The sequence below is a fragment of the Toxorhynchites rutilus genome, chromosome 3 (assembly GCF_029784135.1).
Source record: "Toxorhynchites rutilus septentrionalis strain SRP chromosome 3, ASM2978413v1, whole genome shotgun sequence".
Lineage (NCBI taxonomy): Eukaryota > Metazoa > Arthropoda > Insecta > Diptera > Culicidae > Toxorhynchites > Toxorhynchites rutilus.
Window position 1 is genome coordinate 222,322,754 of NC_073746.1, and position 23,756 is coordinate 222,346,509.

The 23,756-nt window shown below is 43.2% G+C and overlaps 4 protein-coding genes across 12 annotated transcripts in view; 2 read left to right on the forward strand and 2 right to left on the reverse strand.

Annotated features, from left to right (window-relative positions):
• On the reverse strand, positions 1-23,733 carry LOC129776300 (uncharacterized protein K02A2.6-like). Of its 9 annotated transcripts, none has more exons than XM_055781857.1 (5): positions 19,655-23,733; positions 12,262-19,567; positions 856-12,197; positions 515-795; positions 1-455 (listed from the first exon to the last, which is right to left on the reverse strand). In XM_055781857.1, the coding sequence occupies exon 1, from the start codon at positions 23,600-23,602 to the stop codon at positions 20,318-20,320; it is 3,285 nt and encodes a 1,094-aa protein (XP_055637832.1). In that variant the 5' UTR covers positions 23,603-23,733; the 3' UTR covers positions 1-455; positions 515-795; positions 856-12,197; positions 12,262-19,567; positions 19,655-20,317. The 9 variants fall into 9 exon arrangements, with proteins under 9 accessions (XP_055637832.1, XP_055637835.1, XP_055637831.1 ...); XM_055781860.1 differs by having other exon boundaries at positions 12,262-13,393; positions 13,491-23,733; XM_055781856.1 differs by having other exon boundaries at positions 856-11,752; positions 11,846-12,197; positions 12,262-23,733.
• On the forward strand, positions 1,237-2,836 carry LOC129776304 (replication factor C subunit 4). Its single transcript, XM_055781872.1, has 3 exons — positions 1,237-1,484; positions 1,539-2,406; positions 2,474-2,836. Exons 1-3 carry the CDS (start codon positions 1,369-1,371, stop codon positions 2,564-2,566), a joined length of 1,077 nt encoding a protein of 358 aa, XP_055637847.1. The 5' UTR covers positions 1,237-1,368; the 3' UTR covers positions 2,567-2,836.
• LOC129773950 (uncharacterized protein K02A2.6-like) lies at positions 4,824-8,401 on the forward strand. Its single transcript, XM_055777628.1, has 2 exons — positions 4,824-4,926; positions 4,992-8,401. Exons 1-2 carry the CDS (start codon positions 4,824-4,826, stop codon positions 8,399-8,401), a joined length of 3,513 nt encoding a protein of 1,170 aa, XP_055633603.1.
• The window catches only part of LOC129773951 (uncharacterized), a 5,224-nt gene continuing 5,153 nt past the window's right edge, over positions 23,686-23,756 (reverse strand). Inside the window, exon 4 of the mRNA XM_055777629.1 lies at positions 23,686-23,699. Within this exon, the coding sequence (XP_055633604.1) occupies positions 23,686-23,699 (14 nt within the window). The remainder of the gene's footprint in view (positions 23,700-23,756) is intronic.

A 23,756-nucleotide genomic window follows, 5' to 3' on the forward strand; every position in this document is an offset into this window, starting at 1 on the left:
TTCTCCGATTTTCGTGGAAAGTGGTAGATTTGTTCTTTATTGTAAAATATTAGACCCGTCTTTTCTTGTTTTTTTTATTAGGGCTGTGTGGTATACGTTGCAAATCGTGAATATTGTCACCGGATTAAGGGGATTGTAGTGATGTAGAACGTTGAACTTTTGACTAGTCTGAAATCGATCCACCGCCGCAACAATAAGAAATTTCTCACCGTGCAATTTTTCGAAATGACTGGTATACTCATCGGCAGTGCGGAAATACTCTCGGCATACAAAGCAGCAGCGCAAAGAGGGGTCCAAATTGTGTTTCAGCATACGTTCCACCGTAGTCACATAACGAATTTCCGATAGAAGTCGATTCGCCGCTACCATCTCTTTAATTTCCTTCAAAACTTTGTCGTTTTGTAAAATTGCATCCAGCATACGCAGGAATTTGTTTTGCTTTTTGGAAGTTAACTCTGAAAAATCAACAAATATAATCATTCTTTAGCAGAATAAATATATCAAACCGACCTACCAGCGTGATTGTTCTGTTCTTGCTGCTCCAGTAGGTTTCGCAACCGCTCCATGTTCAATTTAAAATGATTTGGTCGATTACCATTGGCATGCTGTTGGATTGGCTCATTACGTGTTATCAAATTGTGGTTCATCAGCACCCAGCCCAACTCGTCCATTTTGACACGAGTGTTGCGGCGCAGTTTTATTTTTCGCGTAGTTTCCGTTTGATGATGCCTCCGTCCTTGATCAGATTGTGCCGATAAATTCGTACCACGTACGATTCTATTTCATGCTTTTGCCCTGGTGATAAAACAAAAAAAAATTAACACTCTCTTTTAAATGCTCAATAAAACCACATACGAAAAACGCTGCTTGCTTGGAAAGAAAAGCATTGATTGCGCGGCTAGAAGGTAAAATATACTCAAAACATCCTTCTACACTGTTTTTAATTCGACCGCTGATTGTAGATATCTGAAAAAGTAGAAGCAATTATGAGAAATTGTTATACGAAAAAATCCAGAAAATTACCTGCCTACAGTGAAGCGCGAGCAGCTATTTTGCCTACGAATGCATTTGTCACCAAAAGATATGATTTGCTTTGTAAACAAATTTGTTTTTTCACGAGCAATGGCCGAACAGCAATTTTGACATTGCGGTCCACCTATAGTATAACGCCTTGCTCTGATAGTTGTAACACCTTCTTATTGGGTTTTGTTTCTGAACATTGTTGCCGAACACAAGTTACCGTTCTAGTCCTTCAATTCTTTGGTAACGCATGATTTTCGCGCTTTCTATTCAACATTTGTTTACAGAACTCTGAAATTGTTTGCAAAACATTTACTCTACGATTTTCGTTGAATAAACTATACAGTAATGCAGGCTTTCCTTAAAACCAGCAAAAATGCAGGATATTCGAGCCAGCCATACGATGCTGAAGGAAGCGTAGAAAAGCGCAGCAAAGCACATTCCGTTCCATGGGTTGAGAAATAGTAACTATTTTTCTTTTCAAACAGACAATTGTTTTAATGAGCATATCTTTTTAGTCGTCCCAAAACCGTTGATGATGTGGTCGAACAAGGAGAGGTCGTTGCGGTTCTCAGAGAATGTTTATCCACAGATGATCTGCCCAACTTATTACTTTATGGTCCGCCAGGAACTGGTAAAACGAGCACGATCCTTGCTGCAGCTCGACAACTGTTTGGAGATATGTTTAAAGATCGCATCTTGGAGTTGAATGCTTCCGATGATCGTGGAATCAATGTGATAAGAAGCAAGGTTAAAACATTTGCGCAGCTTTGTGCTAGCGGAACTAGAGTCGATGGAAAGCCATGTCCTCCATTCAAGATAGTCATTCTAGACGAGGCCGACGCTATGACACATGCTGCTCAGGCAGCTTTGCGCAGAACCATGGAGAAAGAAACCAAAACGACTCGATTTTGCCTAGTCTGCAATTACGTGTCGAGAATTATCGAACCGATTACGTCTCGATGTACGAAGTTTCGCTTCAAGCCTCTTGGCGAGGACAAAATCATAGCTCGTCTGCGGTTGATCTGTGAGCAGGAAAATGTCGACGTGGAGCCGCAAGCTTATCAGGATATAATGAAAATTTCTGGAGGAGATTTGCGACGTGCGATTACCACGCTACAATCTTGCCATCGACTAATGGGGAAAAACGCTAAGATTGAAAGTACCGACATTCTGGAAATGTCCGGCGTAGTTCCACAGAAGTATTTGGAAGATTTTGTTTCCGTCTGTAAATCTGCCAATTATAATAAGTTGGAAGAATATGTTCAGAGTATCACCCATGATGCATACAGCGTAGGACAGTTGCTAGAACAGCTGACCGAATTTATTATCATGCACGATGGACTAAGTAACAAGCAAAAGAGCAAAATTTGTGATAAAATCGGAGTGAGGAATATTCTGCGGTGATCATTTTTGAACATTCTAATGTGAGGTGTTTATTCTTTCTTTATAGGAATGTTGTTTCCGTCTACAAGGAGGCGGCTCGGAGTACATCCAAATCATGGATTTAGGATGCGTAACAATTCAAGCTCTTCAAAGCAACTAGCGATCAAGTTATGGTAAATAATGTGCTAAAAATACACATTCATTAATTATTTGTTGAATTTAAGTTTTCTTTCTGTTCATCGAACCAACTCTTCACCCGAAAACGATACAATGAAATTTATTAATTTTTCCCGGAGTCACTGGTTTTTTTTTCATTCCTTTACAAAAGAAAAGCATTTTTCGTTAATAGAATAGAGGTGAATGAACTGCGAAGTTAAAAGCCTCTTAAAAACAAAGAATCGAATCGTCAATATAAACAACGTCAAAGTAATTCAAGAGCCAAAACAGTGTCTGGTCATAATTCATACGGTCCGAATCCTATACCTTCGTGCATTTGAAAATCGTTGCAGAAAATTATTGTGCGGAGCCTCAATCAACGAGTTGAATCAACTGATCTGCTATCAGATATGTGGGTATGGGTGTTCCTGTTTTTTTTTTTATTTCTATATTATAGTGACTCAACATTTTTTGGCTGGTTCGTCCCTTTTACTTCCATTTCGGAAGATGCGGGAGTTGAAATTGAACTCGTGATAGCCTGAGAGGTACGGATGTTACCACTACGTCAAATCGCCTCCCTAAAATGTTCCAGGATCTGTTTGCCTTAAATTGACTCTACTCAAAAAGTACGCTACGTAGGACGATTCTGTTACTTCCATTTGAAAGATGAGAAAATTTAGTACAAGGTATAGTTGTAAGTATTACATTAGGGAATTTAAATAACATTATGGTAATAAAAAACTTTAAAGATATTGGTTTTGGAGGTGTTATAATTAATTTTGACTCAAAAATTGTTAATAAACTTGTTTGTTCTTGTCAACCAAATTAAAGCTCCAAATTTAAGTCCCAATCCGCTCTACAATTTGTTCTTCGACACCTGTTCGCAACCAAGGCGCGAATGTTTATAAGTGTTCCCTATTTCCAAATTCCATGTCCATCCCTATCCTTATTACCATACAAACCACTCCTTTTCTCTGAAATGCAATGTGTGGTGCACGAACGACAGCAGCATTTTCTGATACCGAACAGGAGCCGAACACATTCAAACAAAAATGTGAGAGCTTACGAATCGATGCATACCAATTCAATATATCATTCCAAATCCAACCTTTACCCTTGTAAAATCGCGAATAAATCGTCCGAACTGTTTCAGAAGTATTCCATGTGTTTTGATTTCCTGTGTTTTACCCGGTGTTTTTAATTTTCCTATGCCACATCCAAATAGTTTTTCAAAGACCAAATTACCAGTTATCTGAGGCCTCCTTAGTACTCGTGGTTTTGAAAAAAACCATTTCGAACGCCCTCGATGCCGCCTTGTTCTGGATTTGCCACCGAAGCAGTGTGTATAAAGAACAAACTTTTGTCTTCTGCCAGCTGATGCCGTTTTGCGATTGCGTTTGCCACTCGCCACTCGCTGCAACTGCCTGTTGTCTTGATGTCTACAGAACCGAATGTGTTCTGTTCCGAATGCGGGTTTTCTTATCGTCGCGAGCAGCTTTACCAGCTAACTCGATCACTTCGGCGGCCGAAACTATATAACGCCGGCTAGGTAGACTGGTGCACTGGTACTAACGCACTCGGCCTAGCTACCCTTGCGGGGAACTCCAGATCAACACGGTTCGAGCAGGATTTTGCCTTTCCCTTCACTTTTCCTCCTTTGCCATGTCCAGACATGGCTGCTTGGGTTGGTTTGTTGATGTGTTGTGATGCGAACCGATGTGGTGTACGGTTTGAATGAGAATGATCGTTACGGAAGGAAGGAAGGTATTGTATTATAGAGACTTTAAACTTTTGCAGTTCATTCGTCTCTAGCCTTGAGAAAGGCCCTTTGAAAACTCTACTCTACTTTACTCCAGCGCTACCACCTCCGCCCTCTTGCCTTGAGAAAGGCACTCGATCCCTCGCCGTCCAGCAACGATGTTGTCCAGTCGGTGTCCACACAAAGAATGGTTGATCGTTACGGCAGCGGAGCTTGGATTTTTAAACTGACTGGCTGGCTCGAGAATTACGCATGTGTGAGACTGCGACCAATGTTTTGTTCATTTTTTTCTTTTTCCTTTTGCTACCTTGGCTACCATGACTGTTGATAGATCACAGTAGCCATGCCAGAAGCAGGAGTGACATGCTTTTAGATTTGTGTTTATTCTAGTTTTACCTTCCAACTAATAAAGACATGAAATCCTCAAGCTCTCATAATTTATTTGACTACTGAGAAGGTAACATTTTTGGCGACGAGGTTGAAGCCTGAAGATTCTTCCGAGATGACCACCGAATATGGAACTCAAGCCGGATCCGAAGCTGGAGCAAGTGGAGGAGAAATTCCGTTGTCCGTTGTGATGCAGCAAATGGCCGAGCAAAACAGCCGTTTGATGAAGTTACTGGAACAGTTCACCGCAACCAAGCAACGTCAACACAGCAAAACGCTCCAGAGAAAATTCTCGAATCCCTTGCGACCAACCTTAAGGAGTTTCACTTCGATCCGGAAAACGGGTTGACTTTCGATCGCTGGTTTTCTAAGTACGAGGATCTATTCAGGCAGAATGGCAGAAGCTTGGACGATGCCGCGAAGGTTAGACTTTTGCTGCGGAGTCTCAGTGTTCCGGTGCACGAGAAATTCCTCAACTACCTGCTGCCGTCCCACCCACGCGATTTCACCTTCGACGAAGTTGTAGACGAGATGAAGCAGATTTTTGGTCAGCATAAATCTCTGTTCAGCAAGCGCTACGACTGCCTCAATATTGAGAAGAACGAAGCCGACGATTTCGTAACGTATGCTGGAATCGTCAACCGTCAATGTGAGGATTTTGAACTTCAGAAGCTCACCGTGGATCAGTTCAAGAGCCTGGTGTTCATCTGCGGTTTCAAGTCATCGAAGGACACCGACGTCAGGACCCGACTTCTGTCGAAGCTCGAGTCCGATCAAGCTGAAACCATCAACCTGGCAGGACTGGTCACCGAGTGTCAACGACTGTCGAATCTTAAACACGACACGGCGTTGGTCGAGAAGAAACCGACATCTTCAGCGGTCCAGGCAGTTCGGCAGTCAATGAAGCAGCCGAACAACCAGATGAAGTCATCAGCAGACATCAAGACACCTCCATCACCATGTTGGCAATGCGGCGCAATGCATTTTGTGAAGGACTGCAAATTTTCGAAGCACACCTGCAAACAGTGTGGGAAAGTGGGCCACAAAGACGGCTACTGTGGTTGTTTTTCCAAGTCATCAACTACGGAGTCGAAAGCTGGTTCCAAGAAGAAGAAGCCTTTCAACACGAAGGTTATTCAAATCGTGAAGCAGGTCCGTAGCCGTAGAAGGTTCATCACCGTCAATTTCAACGGAAAATCGGCCGAGCTCCAATTGGACTGTGGTTCCGACATCACCGTTATCAGCACACACACGTGGAAAATGATTGGCTCACCGTCATCAACGGTGACTAGCGTAGAAGCATCAACGGCATCAAGGGAACCACTCGAATTGGTTGGCGAATTCACCTGCCCGGTTACTATCGGGAAAACTACGAAGGCATCGGTCTGCTACATCACATCAGTTGAAGATCTGAACGTCATCGGACTGGACTGGTTGGACGCGTTTGACTTATGGTCGAAGCCGCTTGCTGCCAACTGCAAACAGGTGAATCTTTCCAATTTTTCGCCTTCCTCTGATCAGCACTTCCTTAAGCAATATCCTGAAGTTTTTCAAGATGGTTTGGGCCACTGCATGAAGACGAAAATTTCACTGTCTTTGAAGCCGGATGCCCAACCCGTTTTCCGACCAAAGCGACCGGTGCCTTTTCATGCCATCCAAAAGGTAGAAGAGGAGCTGGATCGACTCGAGCGGTTGGACATCATCTCGCCGGTCGATTTTTCGGACTGGGCAGCACCCATCGTCGTTGTCAAGAAACCGGGGGGAAAAGTGCGTGTATGTGCCGATTACTCGACTGGGCTCAACGCAGCACTGGAGACCAACAACCACCCTCTTCCTACCCCGGAGGAGATCTTCAGCAAGCTATCCGGCAGTCAAGTCTTCAGCATCATCGACCTGTCGGATGCCTACCTTCAGGTGGAGGTCGATGACGAATCCAAGAAGCTGTTGACGATTAACACCCACCGTGGGTTATTCCGTTTCAACCGATTGGCTCCAGGGGTCAAGTCAGCACCCGGTGCATTCCAGCAGCTAATGGCGAAAATGGTTTCGAGTCTACGTGGTGTGGAAGTTTTCCTCAACGATATCCTGGTGCACAGCAAGACTCTCGTGGATCATAACCGAATCATCCACATGCTTTTCAACCGTCTGCGTGACTATGGATTCCGTCTACGTGTGGAGAAGTGCCGATTCCACCAGGATCAAATCAAGTACCTTGGACATATCGTTTCTGCTAAAGGTATCCAACCCGATCCAGCCAAGATTGCAGCCATTTCGGAAATGCCCGCACCAACCGACGTTCCCACTTTGCGATCGTTCTTGGGTGCAGTCAACTTTTACGGCAAATTTGTCCGCGAGATGCACCAACTACGCCATCCGTTAGACAACCTTCTGAAAAAGGACACGAAGTTCGATTGGAGTAAGGAGTGTCAGCACGCTTTCCAAAACATCAAAAAAGTGCTACAATCTGGTCTGTTGCTCACCCACTACAATCCAGAGCAAGAGATTATCGTGGCAGGAGATGCGTCAAAAACTGGCATTGGTGCAGTTATTCTTCATCGTTTTCCGAACGGCATCATCAAGGCTGTGTCACATGCATCGAGATCGCTGACTGTAGCAGAGCAGAACTATAGCCAAATCGAAAAAGAAGCGTTGGCATTGGTTTTTGCTTGCACGAAGTTCCATCGTTTGCTGTGGGGTCGCCGGTTCACGCTTCAAACGGACCATCAACCATTGCTGAGAATTTTCGGATCCAAAAAGGGCATTCCTGTACATATCGCAAATCGGCTCCAACGATGGGCCCTGACACTTTTAAGATACGATTTCAACATCGAATACGTATCAACTCAAGATTTCGGTTACGCTGACGTACTTTCCCGGCTTATCAGCAACCATCCGAAACCCGACGAAGAAGCAGTCATCGCTATGGTTCGAATCGAAGATGACGTTAGTTCCTGTTTCCATGACTCTATTCAAGATCTTCCAGTCACCCACAAGAGCCTGAAGATCGCCACTAAGAAGAATGCCGTGCTCCAGAAGGTAATTTCCTACACACAAGGTTCCTGGCCATCACGGTGCGAAGGTATCGAAGATGTAGAAGTTCGATCTTTCTTCAGCCGTCGAGATTCCTACTCCGTAATTGACGACTGTATCATGATGGCGGATCGAATTGTAGTTCCCAAAAGCCTGCAGAAAAGGATCCTCAAGCAAGTTCACCAAGGACATCCTGGCATGGAACGGGCAAACGCTATCGCTCGTGGAATCATTTTCTGGCCGACAATAGATGAAGACATCACCAACTACGTTCGTAGATGCCCAAGCTGTGCGAATGCTGCAAAATCTCCACCACATGCTCAACCACAACCGTGGCCTCGAGCTGAAGGACCCTGGCAACGACTCCACATCGATTTCGCTGGACCTGTGGATGGAGAATACTATTTAGTTGTGGTGGATTCTTTCTCAAAGTGGCCGGAAATACTGCATACTCGTTACCCGACTACTTCCACAACGACCACATTTCTTCGAGAATGCTTCGCAAGATTTGGAATTCCTACAGTCATTGTGTCGACAATGGAAGCCAGTTCACCAGTGCTGAATTCCGTGATTTCTGCGAAGAATATGGGATTGTTCATTTCCGTACAGCTCCGTATCATCCACAATCAAACGGGCAAGCGGAGAGGTTTGTGGACACCTTGAAGAGATCGCTGAAGAAAATTGTCGACAGAGGAGAGAGGTCAACCCTTACTGCGCTTCAAACGTTCCTGTACGTCTACAGATCCACTCCATCAGCGGTTCTGAGTGGACAATCTCCAGCCGAGGTAATGCTTGGACGCAAGATGAGGACAACTTTGGACCTGTTACGACCGTCACCCAAATCAGAATTTCACCCGCAACATCAACCAGTCAAGCGAAGTTTCCTAGCTGGTGCTCGAGTTTATGCCAAAGTCTACTCTGCAAACGATAAGTGGAAGTGGTGTTGTGCTCGAAGCTATTGGCAACGTCAACTACAACATATTATTGGACTGCCAAGTTGGTCGACGCAAAGTGCTACGTTAGCACATTGATCAACTCCGAACGGGAATGGAAGAAGTTGCTCCTGCACCAGCACCATTATCCATCTTGATTGACGACTTTGGACTTACTCCAGCTGAACCAACACCTCAGCTGGACAGAACCCAATCTTCGATCCAGAACGATCAACCAACACCTAATGAAGTCCTGAATTTGGATCAACCAACATCTGATGAGGAGCACGTTGAGTCAGCCGAGGTTCTTGATCTTCAAGATACGTTGTCGAGTGAAGGAGATGAAACTCTACTGTCAATGGATGTTCCCCAGCCGATTCTGACATCGACACCTTTGCAACGTCCCGTGCGATCAACCCGGCCACCAATCAAGTTTCAAGATTATCACTGCTATCAAATTAGAGGGGGAGATGCTACCTTGGCTACCATGACTGTTGATAGATCACAGTAGCCATGCCAGAAGCAGGAGTGACATGCTTTTAGATTTGTGCTTATTCTAGTTTTACCTTCCAACTAATAAAGACATGAAATCCTCAAGCTCTCATAATTTATTTGACTACTGAGAAGGTAACACCTTTCCAATCGTGGTTCATTCTATTTCGCTGCTGCTCTGGTTGCCCGTTTTGGTCGGTTCGATTTGAGGAGCACAAAATGGACCAATCAAAAATGGGCACATAGTGCATTTTGACAATGCTTGATATTTCACAATTATTCAATTATTTATCTCAAGAAAAATGAAATGTTATTCGTTATGATAGATGCGTAGATATATTTCCTATCTATTGATGCAAAAACCTTTGCGATCTATTGAGAAATGCTCGAGTTATAAGCGTTCCAAATCTTGCATTTTTTCCTACTTGTTCAGTGCCTAGATTTCCATTTCACCCCCTATATCTTCCGGTTAGACGTAGTCCTACGTCAAAAGGAAGTGACAAAACTTTGAAAAGAAATAATCCAGTTCTTCAATCCATTTGTAATAATTTATTTGCATTGTTCGAAGAAATTTATAACGGGAGCTGGCTGCACTGCCAATTGGAAGGGTGCAAATTTTATCGTTCCGAAGCATGTGGCTTTTTTCAAGTGTTTTTGTTATCCTATATGGACATAAGTGGTTCAAATTCGTGAATTAGTGATCGTGTTTGAAATGGAAAGCGGAAGAAATGGTTTAGTGGCAAATGGAAGGAGTTTTGAGGCGCAAGTTCCATACATCATAAGGCTGAGTACAGGAGGAAGCTATTTGACAGGTCTTCTTTTTCTTGTATAGCATGCAGATCGTGAGTATATGTGTGTGTATAAGCTCGGGAATGAGACGAGTGTTTTTGCTGCTGACGAGCTCTTATTTTATTTCATGTTGTATGTTGTGAGTTTTGTCTTTTCTTCGGTAGAGTTTGAAAACATAATGGCTTTCTTGTCGTCTCACTAATAATAACCAAATCATCTCATGCTTAGAATCAGTTATAGCTTAGAAGAGCTTTTCATAGCAATGCAATATTTACCATAATTATTGCGTTACCATAAAACATAGCCAATACTAGAACCGGTGATGGAAAAGTAGCTTTTCAGCTATAAATTCATAAATTGACAGCACACAGTAGGTAGTTAAAGAACAATTTATATTATTGAAATCTGATTTTATGCTAGATATTGAAATAGATTGCATTGTATGTCTAATCTTTTCGTACGTTATACATTTCCATTAATGATTGACCTTCTTTGCCTCTTTTAATGATTTGAGATCGTTCGGTTCTATAAATTGTAAAAGTGTAAAAATGAATATAATTCGATTGTTTAACCTACCTCCTCGGGTGATTGGAAATTCGTTTCGTTTTGTTCATATGTGAACACCTGAATCGTATCGAGCTTTAACGGTGATGCTTCTAATGTAGAATCTAAGTTTCATCAGTAGACAAATCTATGGAAGGGAAATTGAAACCGTAAATTAGTGCATGAATTTATTTCTTCATTTTTATTTCTATCTTACCAGTGTTATCTGATTCACATATATCGTATATTTCCAGCAACTTTGCATTAAACTGATCCTTATCTTGCGCTAATTCGACCCATTGATCGAATGTGAGATCACCATACCGGTGAATGTTCTGTTTTATCATATCCCACCAGGTATATGATGGTCGACAAGATCGAAGTTGAGATGAATGTAAGCGGGATGCAACATGTATAGGATGTGAACGATCGCGCCGTCTAACGTGACCCCACCATCTCATCTGATATATCCGTATCTTCTTGGTGATACGTCTTCTACGGAGTAAGGCATTTATGGACTTAGAGAGGTCATCATGATTACTGCAGAGTTTAGACATTGCGGCCACTATCTGCTGCTCATATCCTCGAATGGACCTTCTGCTACGCTTAGTGAGGATAGCAACCTGTGTGCCATAAAGCATCACAGGTGCTATAACGGTTTCATACATTATTCTGGCAATTTGCCATGAGGGTTTGTATTTCATCAGAAAATCCATTATGATTTTTGAAATATTAATGGTACTCCTACAACGAGTACGGGTTGTCATGAGTCTATCCAACGATGAGGTGAGATGTACGCCCAAATATCGTAAAGGTTCAGTGGTCTTATACATTCGGCCATGCATTAGCAGCTCAGGGGTATTCGAATCCGAATTTGAATTTCTAATTAAAACCTTGCATTTATCTTCATTTAAATTTAACCCCACATACGATAAATATTCCTTAATTTTAGCTAGAATCTGCTCAGTATCAATGAGAGTTTGTGATATTATTATGAGATCATCAGCGAACGCTAGAACCATCGTAAAAGTAAAAAAAATCTCCTGATTCAGTCGAAGATTTTCCACTTCATCTTCGACCGAAACCAACACTGTCTCCATAATCAGATTGAATATGAATGGAGAAAGAGGACATCCCTGTTTTATACCACGTGTCCGATGAAATCATTGTGTGACCTGTCCTTGCCACAGAACCTGTTGTTGTTCATCACGAAGGCATTCGAGTATTCTGTTTATGAATCGATTAGATACTCCTTTCCCTGTCATTAAAGATTAATGAAAGAATAATACGAAATGTGAATAGAAGGCATAATATCCATAAAATATAAATTAATATGATGGTAATCTCTCACCCTTTAAAATTGAAGGAAGAGACAACCACGAAACACGATCAAATGCATTCTCAATGTCAAGTGACATTATCATGAGAGATTCTCCAGCATTCCAGGACTCCTGAAGTATCCTCTGGAGCACGTACAAATGGTCAGTTGTGGACCTTCCTGCAAGGAATGCAGCTTGATGTACACCAATTGGCTCAATGGATTGCTGTTGCCTGTTTAGTATCCAAATAGCATAAATTTTATAAGCGGTACAGCTTAAGCAAATTCGCCGGTAATCATCAACTTTCTTCGGATTCTTTATCTTTCCAATAGGAACAATCAATACATGTTTCCACTCACAAGGCATTTGGTTCTCGAGCCATACCTATTAAAAGCGAATGAACTACTTTATGTTATAACATAGACACGAAAAAGAAGAAGAGCCATACCTTTTCCAACAAGCTATGTAGTTCTTGAATAGTGTTATTGCCACAATATTTGAAAAATTCGGCAAAAAGGTTGTCTACTCCTGGTGTTTTTTCCATTTTTCATACTGTCAATTATATCACATATTTCTTGTAGGGTCGGAGCATCTGGCAGTATTTCTCCTGGTTTTTCAATCAACTGATCAGGAATAAGTGGAAAGCCAATATTATCTGATACCCAGTCTTGAAGTTTTATGGAATTGTTCCATTTTAGTTGGACTTTCTTCTTCTTGAAACTTTTTAGATAACGATAGGTTCGGCTTGTGCGCTCTCCTGCGGGATACATGTTTAGGCCAACGAAGAATGCCTCGGTGTCTTTCTCTTCGCATTCCTTCAGCTTTTTCCTCAGCACTTCCCGAGCTTCGGCCAGTTTATGAACCCACTTAGGGTTAACTGAGCGGTTGACCCAAAACGAATATTTTTTAACTTGTGCGAGTGCTACACGACACAATCGCTCTGGGGGAAGTATAGTGGGTTTGTTGAGAGTAATATTGGCAGCTTCCTGAATCTTATCTCAGGTCGATCCACTGTACTTCGATACCAACCTGCTGGCCTAGCGGTACCGCTTTCTGGGCCAATTGTTTTTGAAAATTCTTTCTAATGGCGTTGTCCTGCAACATCCTTGGTTCAATGTTCGTTCGGTGTTGATACGATGATCTTTTTCGAAGCGCTGATGGAATCTCTGAGCGATTATCAATGATATTACAAAATAATGCTCTATGATCAGAGCTGACTGTGGGTGATTGTACACACTGCATGCGCCGCAAGAACAACGTTGAATGAACGTGTGTCAGAAGATGATCGATCTGACTTTTGATGCATCCGTTACTCCATGTATACATGAAATTGGAATTAGAGTTTGCCTGAGTATTGCGTGTGGAGAGGCTATGCAAGCAAAGAAATAATCGCATCTGCATTCCATTCTCGTTGAAAGTAGAGTGCGCTGTGTATTTGCCTATGAAACGAGCTTATTCTTTTGATATTCCTACGTTGCTTAAATGACTGTTAAAGTAACCAGCAATGATGAGTCGACGTTTGTCTTGCAATCGTCCGGCGAGTGCTCCCAAATTTCCAAAAAAAACGATCTGCGTTGCGACTGGGACCATGTACATTAACGACGAAGAGGGTACGTGACGAAGAACCAACCTTGAATATAGTTTATTATAACATTTGAAAATGTGTTTGTTTTTTACCTTATATGTTATCTCCATAAAATGAATGTACGGTCCGCAATGATTATTGCCCTTGATTGCTATGGCTGTACCCCGATTTATTAATATGGATAAGCCCCGCTTCCTATTCAGCGATGTATTTCCCATATGCCAAACATAATTTCGGGTAACCAATCGAGTTGCATCCAGGTTAACCTCTTGTGAGAGAGCCACATGAACTTCTCGTTTCGCTGAAGTTCGACATCCGTTCACATTAAAAGAAGCGAATTTCAATCCGTTGATTTCATCGATTGGCAACTGCACCAATGTGTCCACCATAGAATCGGACAACACTTCTGCTGTGATATCTTTGTTTAAGATTATTCGGTCGGATGGTAGGGAATTTTCATTAGGCATATTGTGAAACAACCGCACTATGCTCTCATAAGTATATGGGGTGTTAGCATGATTTTCGAACACATGTACCGTCACATTAGCATCCTTTTGGTTTATAGGAATAATTCGTTGTGCTCCTTGTTGTGTGTATACTATTATACTGATATTTAGTAATGTAGCCAACGAACTAATAGCAGCATACCCCCCACTATACCGTCCTTCTCTTATGGAGGAAATAAAGTTAGCTATATCCTCGCTATTCCTGCATGGATATCCACAGGACATTAAGTATGAAGTAGGCTGTTTGTCGATATAATCAGCTACTAGACATTGAAGTGTGAACATGTCGGCCATATTTGGAATATCTCCGCTTAACTGATGAAGGATTGAACCTATGAGGGAATCCGATCCGGCTTTAATGCACCTCGTGGAGAGCCGAACTCCAAGCTCAGGAATATTCAATACACGAGTAATCAAATCATTTTGTATATTCAAATTCAGATTGGGAGGTCTTATTATATAAATGCTATCATAATGATTTCGTTCACCGCCGTATCCTCGATAAAATATTTTATATTTTGGGATCTCATCCTCTAAATTTTCGGAGAGTATTGGGCTGAACTCTATTTTCGCATTATCCTGAATCACCTGAATTGAACATTTATAATGATTTGACAAAGCTGCTATGCATTCAGCTCCTGCCCAAAATCCACTTGACCATAACTGTCTTATATATGAGTCAATTTTGTTGGAAATTGGCATATTACCGTGGACAAACTCTGCGGCATATGCAGCAAGATGCTCATGATATAGACTGCGATTGGAAGTTATTTCATTCACTGCTATATCTCTCAGATGATGTTTGAGCAGAGAATAGAGCGATTGTTATGAAGCTATCCCATGCATTTGATGCGTAATTGCTCCAAACAAACAATCCCCATCACCGGGAATGATCACAAGCCAATATCGATTGCCTTGTATATCCACAATCTGCTCCATTGTGTACTGGAAATGTATACAGAGTCTGCACTAAGATTTCATAAAATAAAACTAGTTTCAACCAACCTTGGTGGCAAACTGCTATTATAGAGGGAAGACAAATCTCGAAGTCTACGGTGTGCAAACAATTGCTATCGAATTGTATGTTCTCTGAAAGCAAAGTTGATAGAACTGAATGGACTTGATTGAAAGTATTAATTCGAAGAAAGTTTATATGCATACCAAATACGCGCAATAATTAAATATCATATATTCAGACTAAAAATATGGTTGGGAAGCTGGTTGAATTTGCGAGTTGTTTGATGTTTCTTCTTCAAAGATGACTCTTAACATAAACAACCAATAGAAAGTATGTCTGTTATAGTATTAGGGCCGAGGTTCTATCTTTGACGGAGGGTTCTCCTCGCGGGATCGAATGGTGGAATATGCAAGGACAAATAAAGTTCGCCAGACATTTTCATTTGTGTTCACTCTACTTTATAGGAATTGTCGCTATAAGTAGAATAGAGATTATAAGTAGGAATTATCATTGTAAGATATTACTATCATGGACATATTTCAGAATTATTTTTCTATTTAAGTAACTGTATACACAAGTATAGTGTTTTCAAATATTGACCGTTTTACGAATAGATGTAGATCTGCTGGAAACATACACGAATTTAAAAAGCTGAATGAGAGCTATGTGCTTTGCTCCATGCTGCAATATTTTCTCTATTATAATAATGTATTTATGTCAAACAGCATTAAATGATCATTATTATAGATGTATTTTCACTAGCTTTTGTGATAATTTAATAGATGTATTAAACATAACGTCAGCACTATCTGTAGCATATGTATATATAATATGTTATCAGCGTTTATATATGTACAAGTAAGAATAATTATGTTTATATAGGTATCCATGTAAGTGTTTGTGTGTATGATCTTAAATCTATTGTCGCGTTTATAAATGTGCACTGGTGATCATGTATCATTAATTCTTAATTCTTTAACTCATTAATTCATTATTTCTCTAATGTTTTAATTATTTAAATCTAAATGCTTCAACTGTTTTATTCTTCAATTTTAAAATCCTTATTGATTTAATTCTTGGATCTTTAATTTTTTCATTCTCCTTTTTCTTTCACCCTTTAATTCTGTAACTCCCCAACCCTTCAATTTTATAATCCTTTTTATTAATTGATTCTTTTATTCTCTCATTCGTTAATTCTTTGATCTGTTCCCGCCGTCGCGAATGATAAAGTTATAAAGAGTGCGATTGATTTTAGATAAATTCTCTAGGTTACCTTCTCAGGTTCCCCAAAGACAACTTTTCGTCACCATAATTAGATTTCTATAAAGCGTACGCGCGGTGCATAATGGAACATATATCCGGAATGAATATTTCTAAAATAGTTACCTCGGTTACCTTCTTAGGTTTCCAAAATATAATTACTATCCGCCTTTACGATTGGAACTCAATAAAAAAAAGCACACACGATGAATAACTGAGTATATCACCAAGTCGATTAGTTTCTAGTTTTAGAGGGATTCCATCGGTTACCTTCTCAGGTTTCCTAAATGTAACGCTGTAGTGATATCTATGAAGCGTATGCGCAATGAGCAACGAAATGCATCGCCAGGTCGATTGATTTTAGATTGGTTCTCTAGGTTACTTACTCAGGTTTTCAATAGATAACTTTCCGCCGTTATGATTAGGTTTCATCGGTCACCTTTTCAGATTGACTAGAGATAATATCAGCCACTGCGTTTACATAATTTTAAAACATAATACTAGTAATAAATCACAAAATATAGGTTTAAAAATAACCTCGGTAGTCGCGATTTAATAATATTTTGATAGATAATACAAGTTTTAGTTTTAGCGAAATTAAAAGAATTTCCTCGGTGATCTTTTCCGGTTAAGAATATATTGTCGATTGGAGAAATTTTAAAAGGGTTTCTTAGCGACCTTCTCAGGTTGAAAATTGACCCTTGGTCTCCTCGATTGAATAAAAATATATAGATCAAGAGTTTTTAAAGGAGTTTTTATGGCCTTCTCAGGTCAGGAAAAATATCTATGTACTACGCACGACGAATAACGAAATGCATGGCCGATCCGATTAGAATGTATTATAGCTGAGAGTTCACGTTTTTAGAATCACATCACTTACCACGGTGAATCCTAACTTTTGTTAACCATTCCCACTAACAACTATCCCTTCCATGATAAACGCTAGGGAACCACGCTATAGAGGCGACCCTTCTGGCCTTCGGGTGGCGAATATCATACTAACATTCCTTCCCTTCCCCTGGTGACTGTAAGGACGTGGCCGGCGTCGTTATTGACCATTTAAAGCTCGAATCACCGAAAATTGCACAACGAGAATGATTTACTAGTCTCAAGTGTCATTCTGTGTGTTCTTTGTGCAATTTGGTTGGTTCAGGTCAATCACGGAGAGCAACTACGAATTGTACAGTCTACCCAAGCTCAAGCTCAAGCTCATTGTTCGAAGAAATTTATAACATCTGAAGTTGAGGCAATAGTCATTCATTAAAAAATACCTCTAAGCATTCTTAACCCTTTCCCGTACAACATCAAGTCTCACTCGTGGTTACTTGAACAACATAGGACGCTAGAACGCTCAGCAGGCTAGTGAAATCACTTGATGCGTGACGTATTAAATAATACGGGAGGGGTTAACAGCTAAAATGACGCGACAAAAATTAAGAAGGGGTTTAAAATTCATGGTAAAAAATAAAATCAAGAAAATCCATATCACGAAAAGATTCTAGGGTTAGTACTAGGTCGTGTAACCTTTGTTACGCATCACTTCACGCACCCGGTTCGGCATCGATTCCACAAACTTCCAGCACGTGGTGACCGGGACGGTATACCAATAAGTCTGGATGTTATCCCTCAGTTGCTGCTTATTCCTCGAGTCCTCCGTGTACACCGACCTTTTCACAATCTCCCATAGGTACTAGATCCGGTCGCCAGTCACCCTAGTTCCGGGGACTGTGCTGGCCACTCCATGATGTCGACTTTGTTATCCTGGAACCACTTTTTGGCAGTCTTGGCGGTGTGCTTCGGATCGTTATACTGCATAAACTACCATTTCAGGTGCATCTCCCACTCGGCGTAACATCCCTTAGGATTTGAGTGTAGGGGCACTGATCCCTGAACTTATCCACCCAGTACAAGCGACCAACCCTGTACCAGTAGAAGCACCCCATAATGTTCCCTCCTCCATGCTTGAATGTCTCCGTGGTATATTGTGGCATGTAAGCGCAGCCTATTGGGCGATGTACCCAAGTTTTTCCGTCCGAGCCGATAAGGTTTACCTTCGTCTCATCCGATCACAGTTCGCCACTACTTTTCCTCTTCCGAACCGATCCAATCGAAATGGTTCTTCGCGAAATCCAGCCGCGCCTTCAGATGCTTCGACGTCAGCATAGGGACCTTCCGGGGGCTTTTACCGCATAGTCCCTGCTCCAACAGCTGCCGCTGAACTGTCCGGAAACTCACGAATAAGTTCAGTTCGTCCCGGATCTTTTTCGAGGCCTTGAAGGGATCTTTCTTAGAGGCCTTAGAGAAGATACGACCGCATTGTTGACGTAGAACTACGCTGTTATTTTATATAAGTCGCTTGTTTATACCTTCGGATATTATTCTATAATGCTGTGAAATTTTAGAAACAAATGGTTTTTTCATTGTATAATCAGTTGACGATAATTGATTGATGATTCATTCTTGCCCTCACAAAATAATACACTAGCTGATCGTATGTCGCAATTTATTTCATGTCAATGCATTGAAAATTTACCTCGAACGCTATTCAGGTGGTCTTTTTCGCATTTGACAGTCAATTATATACATGTTACACCAGCACCATTATTCCACATCTCATAACTACATCAATATATCTTTGGCACCGCGTGGAAACAACAACAATGACAACACTTGCAAGTATCAAATATCATGCTACATGTTATTTAGTATTACCTCAAAGGAATCTCACCTCTAGGCATCGTTCGTACAACGTAAACCAAGCGCCAAACAAGCGTTCGCCATAGCATGCATACAGAGCCATACATTGGTGGCTTGAAACTACTAGCAATATAAACACTTCGCAATTTATGATGCGGAAAGAAAAACACACGATACGAATAACGCGAAAAACGAACAGAAAAACCAAACGACGATATCCAAGTTGGATTACCACTGGTGGGGTCCAATCTAAGATCGAAGCGCAGCGAAAGCAAAGTGAACTGGATTGCTCAACAGTCCGATGCCGAATGAAAGATTGCCTCAACGAGATTCACTGTTTATACTCTAGGCAAGTATTCCCCTTCATTCTTCTTCGGTCATAAGCACGAATACATGAATGAAGGGAGAAGAGTGATACGACGAATGGGATTGACGAAATAGATGAGAGCGGGGATGATCACGGACAAGCACGATTGATAAATTTAGTGAAATGCCTGAAAAATGTTGTAAATGATGATGAAGATTACAATGTACAATGTACAATGAAGTCTTTTAGAAGGTTAGGAGAGCCGATTGAAGGATAGTGTAGTGGAGTTTTAGGTAGAGAGAGAGAGGATAAATAAGATTAAGGAAAAGAGAGAATAAATGGAGAAAAGGGGAAATGAAGAAGTTGATTGTTGAAATAAGAATTAAAGAATGTAAAAAAGAGATGTTGAATTTCTGAATACATGCGTTTTTGTTTTGGAAGCTGAAAATTTAATTGAAGTTATTTGTTGGTTTTTTTGAGATTTATAGTTCCTGGGACTGTTTTGTCAACGGATAACGATTTGCGAACCTTGTTTTCCCGCTGGTTATTTTGGAGATTCTGTTGCTTCTGGTTTCCCAAGCGTGAAGAGAGAACGGGGACAGTTAGAATTTTTACCTGTTATGATAACATCTGAGATCGATTGTTGCTAGCAACAATTGCACAGCAATCAGTTCGTTTCCCAAAGTGCTTGGGACGGTCGAACCTAAAACCTTCCTGTGTTTGGCGGTACAAAGAAAAAACCTGCCCTTAGGCAGAGTCTCAGCTGGGCGCCGAAACAGTTGCGAACGGTCTCCTCCGGGGGTGGCACTTAAGCTCTTTACTAGAAACTCCCCCATTCATTCAGACCCGACCGACGCGGGTTACACAGTTTTGTACCGCGGGACCCTGGACTTGCACTGGGACAATATCACGACAGGGTTAATGAAACGCGCACGGTACAATAAATAAAAACAAACTTTATTCACGACATGACTAAACGATTTCACTATGGACGATAAACAATGACTCTCCACAACAATAACAATGTAAACAACAACAAGTGACAACCACATTAAAAACACATATATGCGCATCTCCAGCATCGCTCAGTGACAGTCATGCTGTCGCACGCGAGCCCTGCGGTCTGAGCTGCGTCGGATGAATAACGTATCCGAGCGCGGCAAAATAGGGTTGTCCACAACATCTCCCCTCTTAATAGAGGTGGTACGGATCAAACCTTACTGGCGGTCTTCGTAGTCGTGAAGAGCGCCTAGGGATGTCTACAGCTAGTTCTACTTCGACAGCGGACTCGAACTCTGTCGATGTTGGCGTTGTTGTTGTTGATGATGACGATGCTGATGACGGGACGAACGCCGAGACCTCATGACGTGGCGTAGACGTTGCAAGAGTCGGCCCGGAATCTACCATGGTTCTCTCAGCACTGGAGACAGGCTCTGGTGAAGATGGACCTGGTGATTGGCTTGGGAGATCCCAGGCATCCAGCAAAATGTCCAGCGGCAGCGAATGTTGGTTTAAGGTGGCATGTACAGTGGGTTGCTTCGGTATCGCGCCAGCAGCAAGGCGACTCCGAAGTTGGTTGATATGCGAGCGTAGCATTCGGCGATCTTCGACCCACACGTTGTACATAACGTCTCCGATCTTCTCGACGACGACACCAGGAGCCCACTTCCAACCGGTACGACCATATAGTTTGGCGTACACGGTCTCGTTTCGGTTGAAGGACCTCGGTTGCTTGCGGTCATCGTCGGTTGGTACTGGGACACGTACCGGTGGTGGACGCAGAAGCTCGAGACACGTTCGGATTTTGCGACCAAACATGATCTCAGATGGCGACTTCTGATCCGGCAGAGCACGACTGGGCGTGCTTCGGTACGTCAGCAAGAAGACATCCAGTGCTTCTTCAATGGATCCTCTCCCCTCTCGAATTTTCTTGACGGCTCGCTTGAAGGTATCCACAAATCGTTCCGCCTGGCCATTTGATTGTGGATGAAACGGTGCTGTCGTAAGGTGCTCGATGCCATTGGAAGCGCAGAAATCGGCGAATTCGGCGGTGGTAAACTGGGTACCGTTGTCACTGACCAAGGTTACGGGCATACCCAGCCGCGCGAACAACCCACGCAAGATGCTGATGGTCGCAGCAGAGGTGATGCGGGTCGTTCGGATGATCTCGGGCCACTTAGAGAACGAATCGATAGCGAGCAGGTAGTAGTCGCCTTCGATTGGACCGGCGAAGTCGACGTGGACGCGTTGCCACGGAGCGGTCGATTTGGGCCACGGCACCGGTGGAGAGTGAGGAGGTGATCGAGCTACATACGCACACTGCTGGCATGCCTTGACGAAGCTGACGATGTCGGCATCCAACGTAGGCCAGTACACGTAGCTCCTAGCGATGGCTTTCATTCGCTGCATGCCCGGATGGCCACGGTGCAGCTGTTCGAGGCACCGTTTCCGATGCAGCGACGGAATGACGAGTCGTTCGGCAAACAAAATACACCCATCCACCACAGAGAGCGATTCCTGCCTTGATTGGAACCGGCGAAGTTCTGACCCATCGAGTGTTGACTGGGGCCAGCCGTTCTGAACGTAGCGGTGGACTTGACGGAGCAGCGGATCTGCTTGGGTGCTTTGCGCAACGACTCTGAAATTGAGAGGCAACACTTTAACCGTATTGATTACTACTGACCTAATATCCTCTTCCAGATTGAGACTCGCGATGACGTAGTCCTCTTCAGGCTTGATGTGCTGGTCGATCAACCGGGAGAGCAGGTCTGCGTTGCCGAACTTCTCAGTGGACACGTACTCGATCTCAAAGTCGTAGAGCAGCAAGTTGAGGGCGAAGCGTTGCAGGCGGTTCGCAGTGTACACTGGAATTCCCTTCTTAGAGCCGAAGATACGAAGCAGCGGGCGATGATCGGTTTGCAAACGGAAGTGCCGTCCGAAGAGCATTTTGTGGAACTTCGTGACGGCGAAGATGATGGCCAGACCTTCGCGATCGGGCTGACTGTAGCCCTGTTCTGCCTTCGTGAGCGCCCTGGATGCATGTTGGACCACCTTGATGGTTCCATCTGGGAACCTATGGCTAATGGTAGCCCCAAGTCCAACGGATGAAGCGTCAGCAGAAACGATGATTTCCCGCTTCGGATCGTAGTGTGTGAGGAGAAGATCCGACGAGAGAATCTGCTTGAACCGGTCGAACGCTTTCTGGCACTCCGGACTCCAGCTGAACTTCGTCTCCACCTTGAGGAGATTGTCGAGCGGGTAGCGTAGCATGCGCATGTTGGGGACGAACTTGCCGTAGTAGTTGATGGCCCCCAAAAACGATCGCACACCGGATACATCGGCTGGAGGCGGCAGCTTGGTGATCGCCTCGATTTTCGCCGGATCTGGTCGCAACCCGCGACTGTCGACGATGTGCCCCAAGTATCGGATTTGCTGCTTGCGAAACGAACACTTGTCAACACGAATCGTGAATCCGAAATCTTGGATTCGCTTCAGGACACCCCGTAGATTGAGGTCGTGCTCCTCTTCAGTTTCTCCGCCGACGATGACGTCATCGAGGTAGCCAGAAGTGCCCTTCAGTCCGGCTAACATTGTGTCGATGAGCTGCTGAAATGCGCCAGGCGCGATCTTCAAACCCGGCGGCAGGCGGTTGTAGAGGTAGAGACCACGATGCGTATTGATCGTCAGCAAACTACGGTACTGCTCGTCAACTTCCACCTGTAAGAAGGCGTCGGACAAATCTATCTGGCTGAAGATTTTACACTTAGCCAGCTTGGCGAAGATGTCATCCGGAAGTGGAAGTGGATACTGCTGTGATTGGAGAGCTGCATTCAGACCCGTTGAGTAGCCTCCGCAAATCCTGATGGAGCCATTGGACTTGCGGACTACGACGATCGGAGCGGCCCACTCCGAATAATCGACCGGGGTGATGATGTCCAATTTCTCTAGCCGGTCGAGCTCGCGATCAACGGTATCATACATAGCGTAAGCTACCGGACGCTTCGGACAGAAGACGGGTCGAACGTTTTCTTTCAACTCCAACTTCACTTTTGTTCTGGTGCACAAGCCGAGCTTCTCGCTGAAGACCTCTGGAAAAGACGACTTGAGTGCACCTGTCGACACTGGCGTTCCAGACACGTGGCAACAGAAGGTGTCCATAGGGACGGCCCAAAGGTTGAAACTGTCGACCAAATCGGATCCGAGTAACTGCAGCTGCTTCTCGGTTACACGGATGAGCTCACGTCGTGTACTGCTTCCGATGGTGACGTCGCACTCGAACTCCCCATCGAGCGATAGTATGCTGCCAGATGCCGTCTTCGCCTTCACCGTTGCTGACGATAACGCAGGACTGCCAATGCTCCGCCAAATCTCCCTGCTAATGACGGTGATGTCTGAGGCGGTGTCGAGTTGCAGGCGAATTTTTGTTCCGGAAAAGCCCACGGAGACATCTGCGTCGTTGCTGCACACTGCACACATCGACGACCACCACCTTGGCGGACACTGGTTGCTTCCTGCGCCTCCTTCCAGTTTTTCGGGGTTTGGCACTGGCACAGTACCCCTCACGATGCCCGAACTGGCCACATTCGGAACACTTGTGGCTCTTGTATCTACAGTCCCGAACGTAGTGGAA

Bases quoted from the DNA above. Each gene is read 5' to 3' on its own strand.
- LOC129776304 (XM_055781872.1), top strand. From the start codon at position 1,369: ATGCAGGCTTTCCTTAAAACCAGCAAAAATGCAGGATATTCGAGCCAG. The intron at 1,485-1,538 runs GTAACTATTTTT...ATATCTTTTTAG, and splicing joins GTTCCATGGGTTGAGAAATA to TCGTCCCAAAACCGTTGATG. The intron at 2,407-2,473 runs GTGAGGAATATT...CTTTCTTTATAG, and splicing joins AAATTTGTGATAAAATCGGA to GAATGTTGTTTCCGTCTACA.
- LOC129773950 (XM_055777628.1), top strand. From the start codon at position 4,824: ATGACCACCGAATATGGAACTCAAGCCGGATCCGAAGCTGGAGCAAGT. The intron at 4,927-4,991 runs GTTTGATGAAGT...AAAACGCTCCAG, and splicing joins AATGGCCGAGCAAAACAGCC to AGAAAATTCTCGAATCCCTT.
- LOC129776300 (XM_055781857.1), bottom strand. From the start codon at position 23,602: ATGTGTGCAGTGTGCAGCAACGACGCAGATGTCTCCGTGGGCTTTTCC.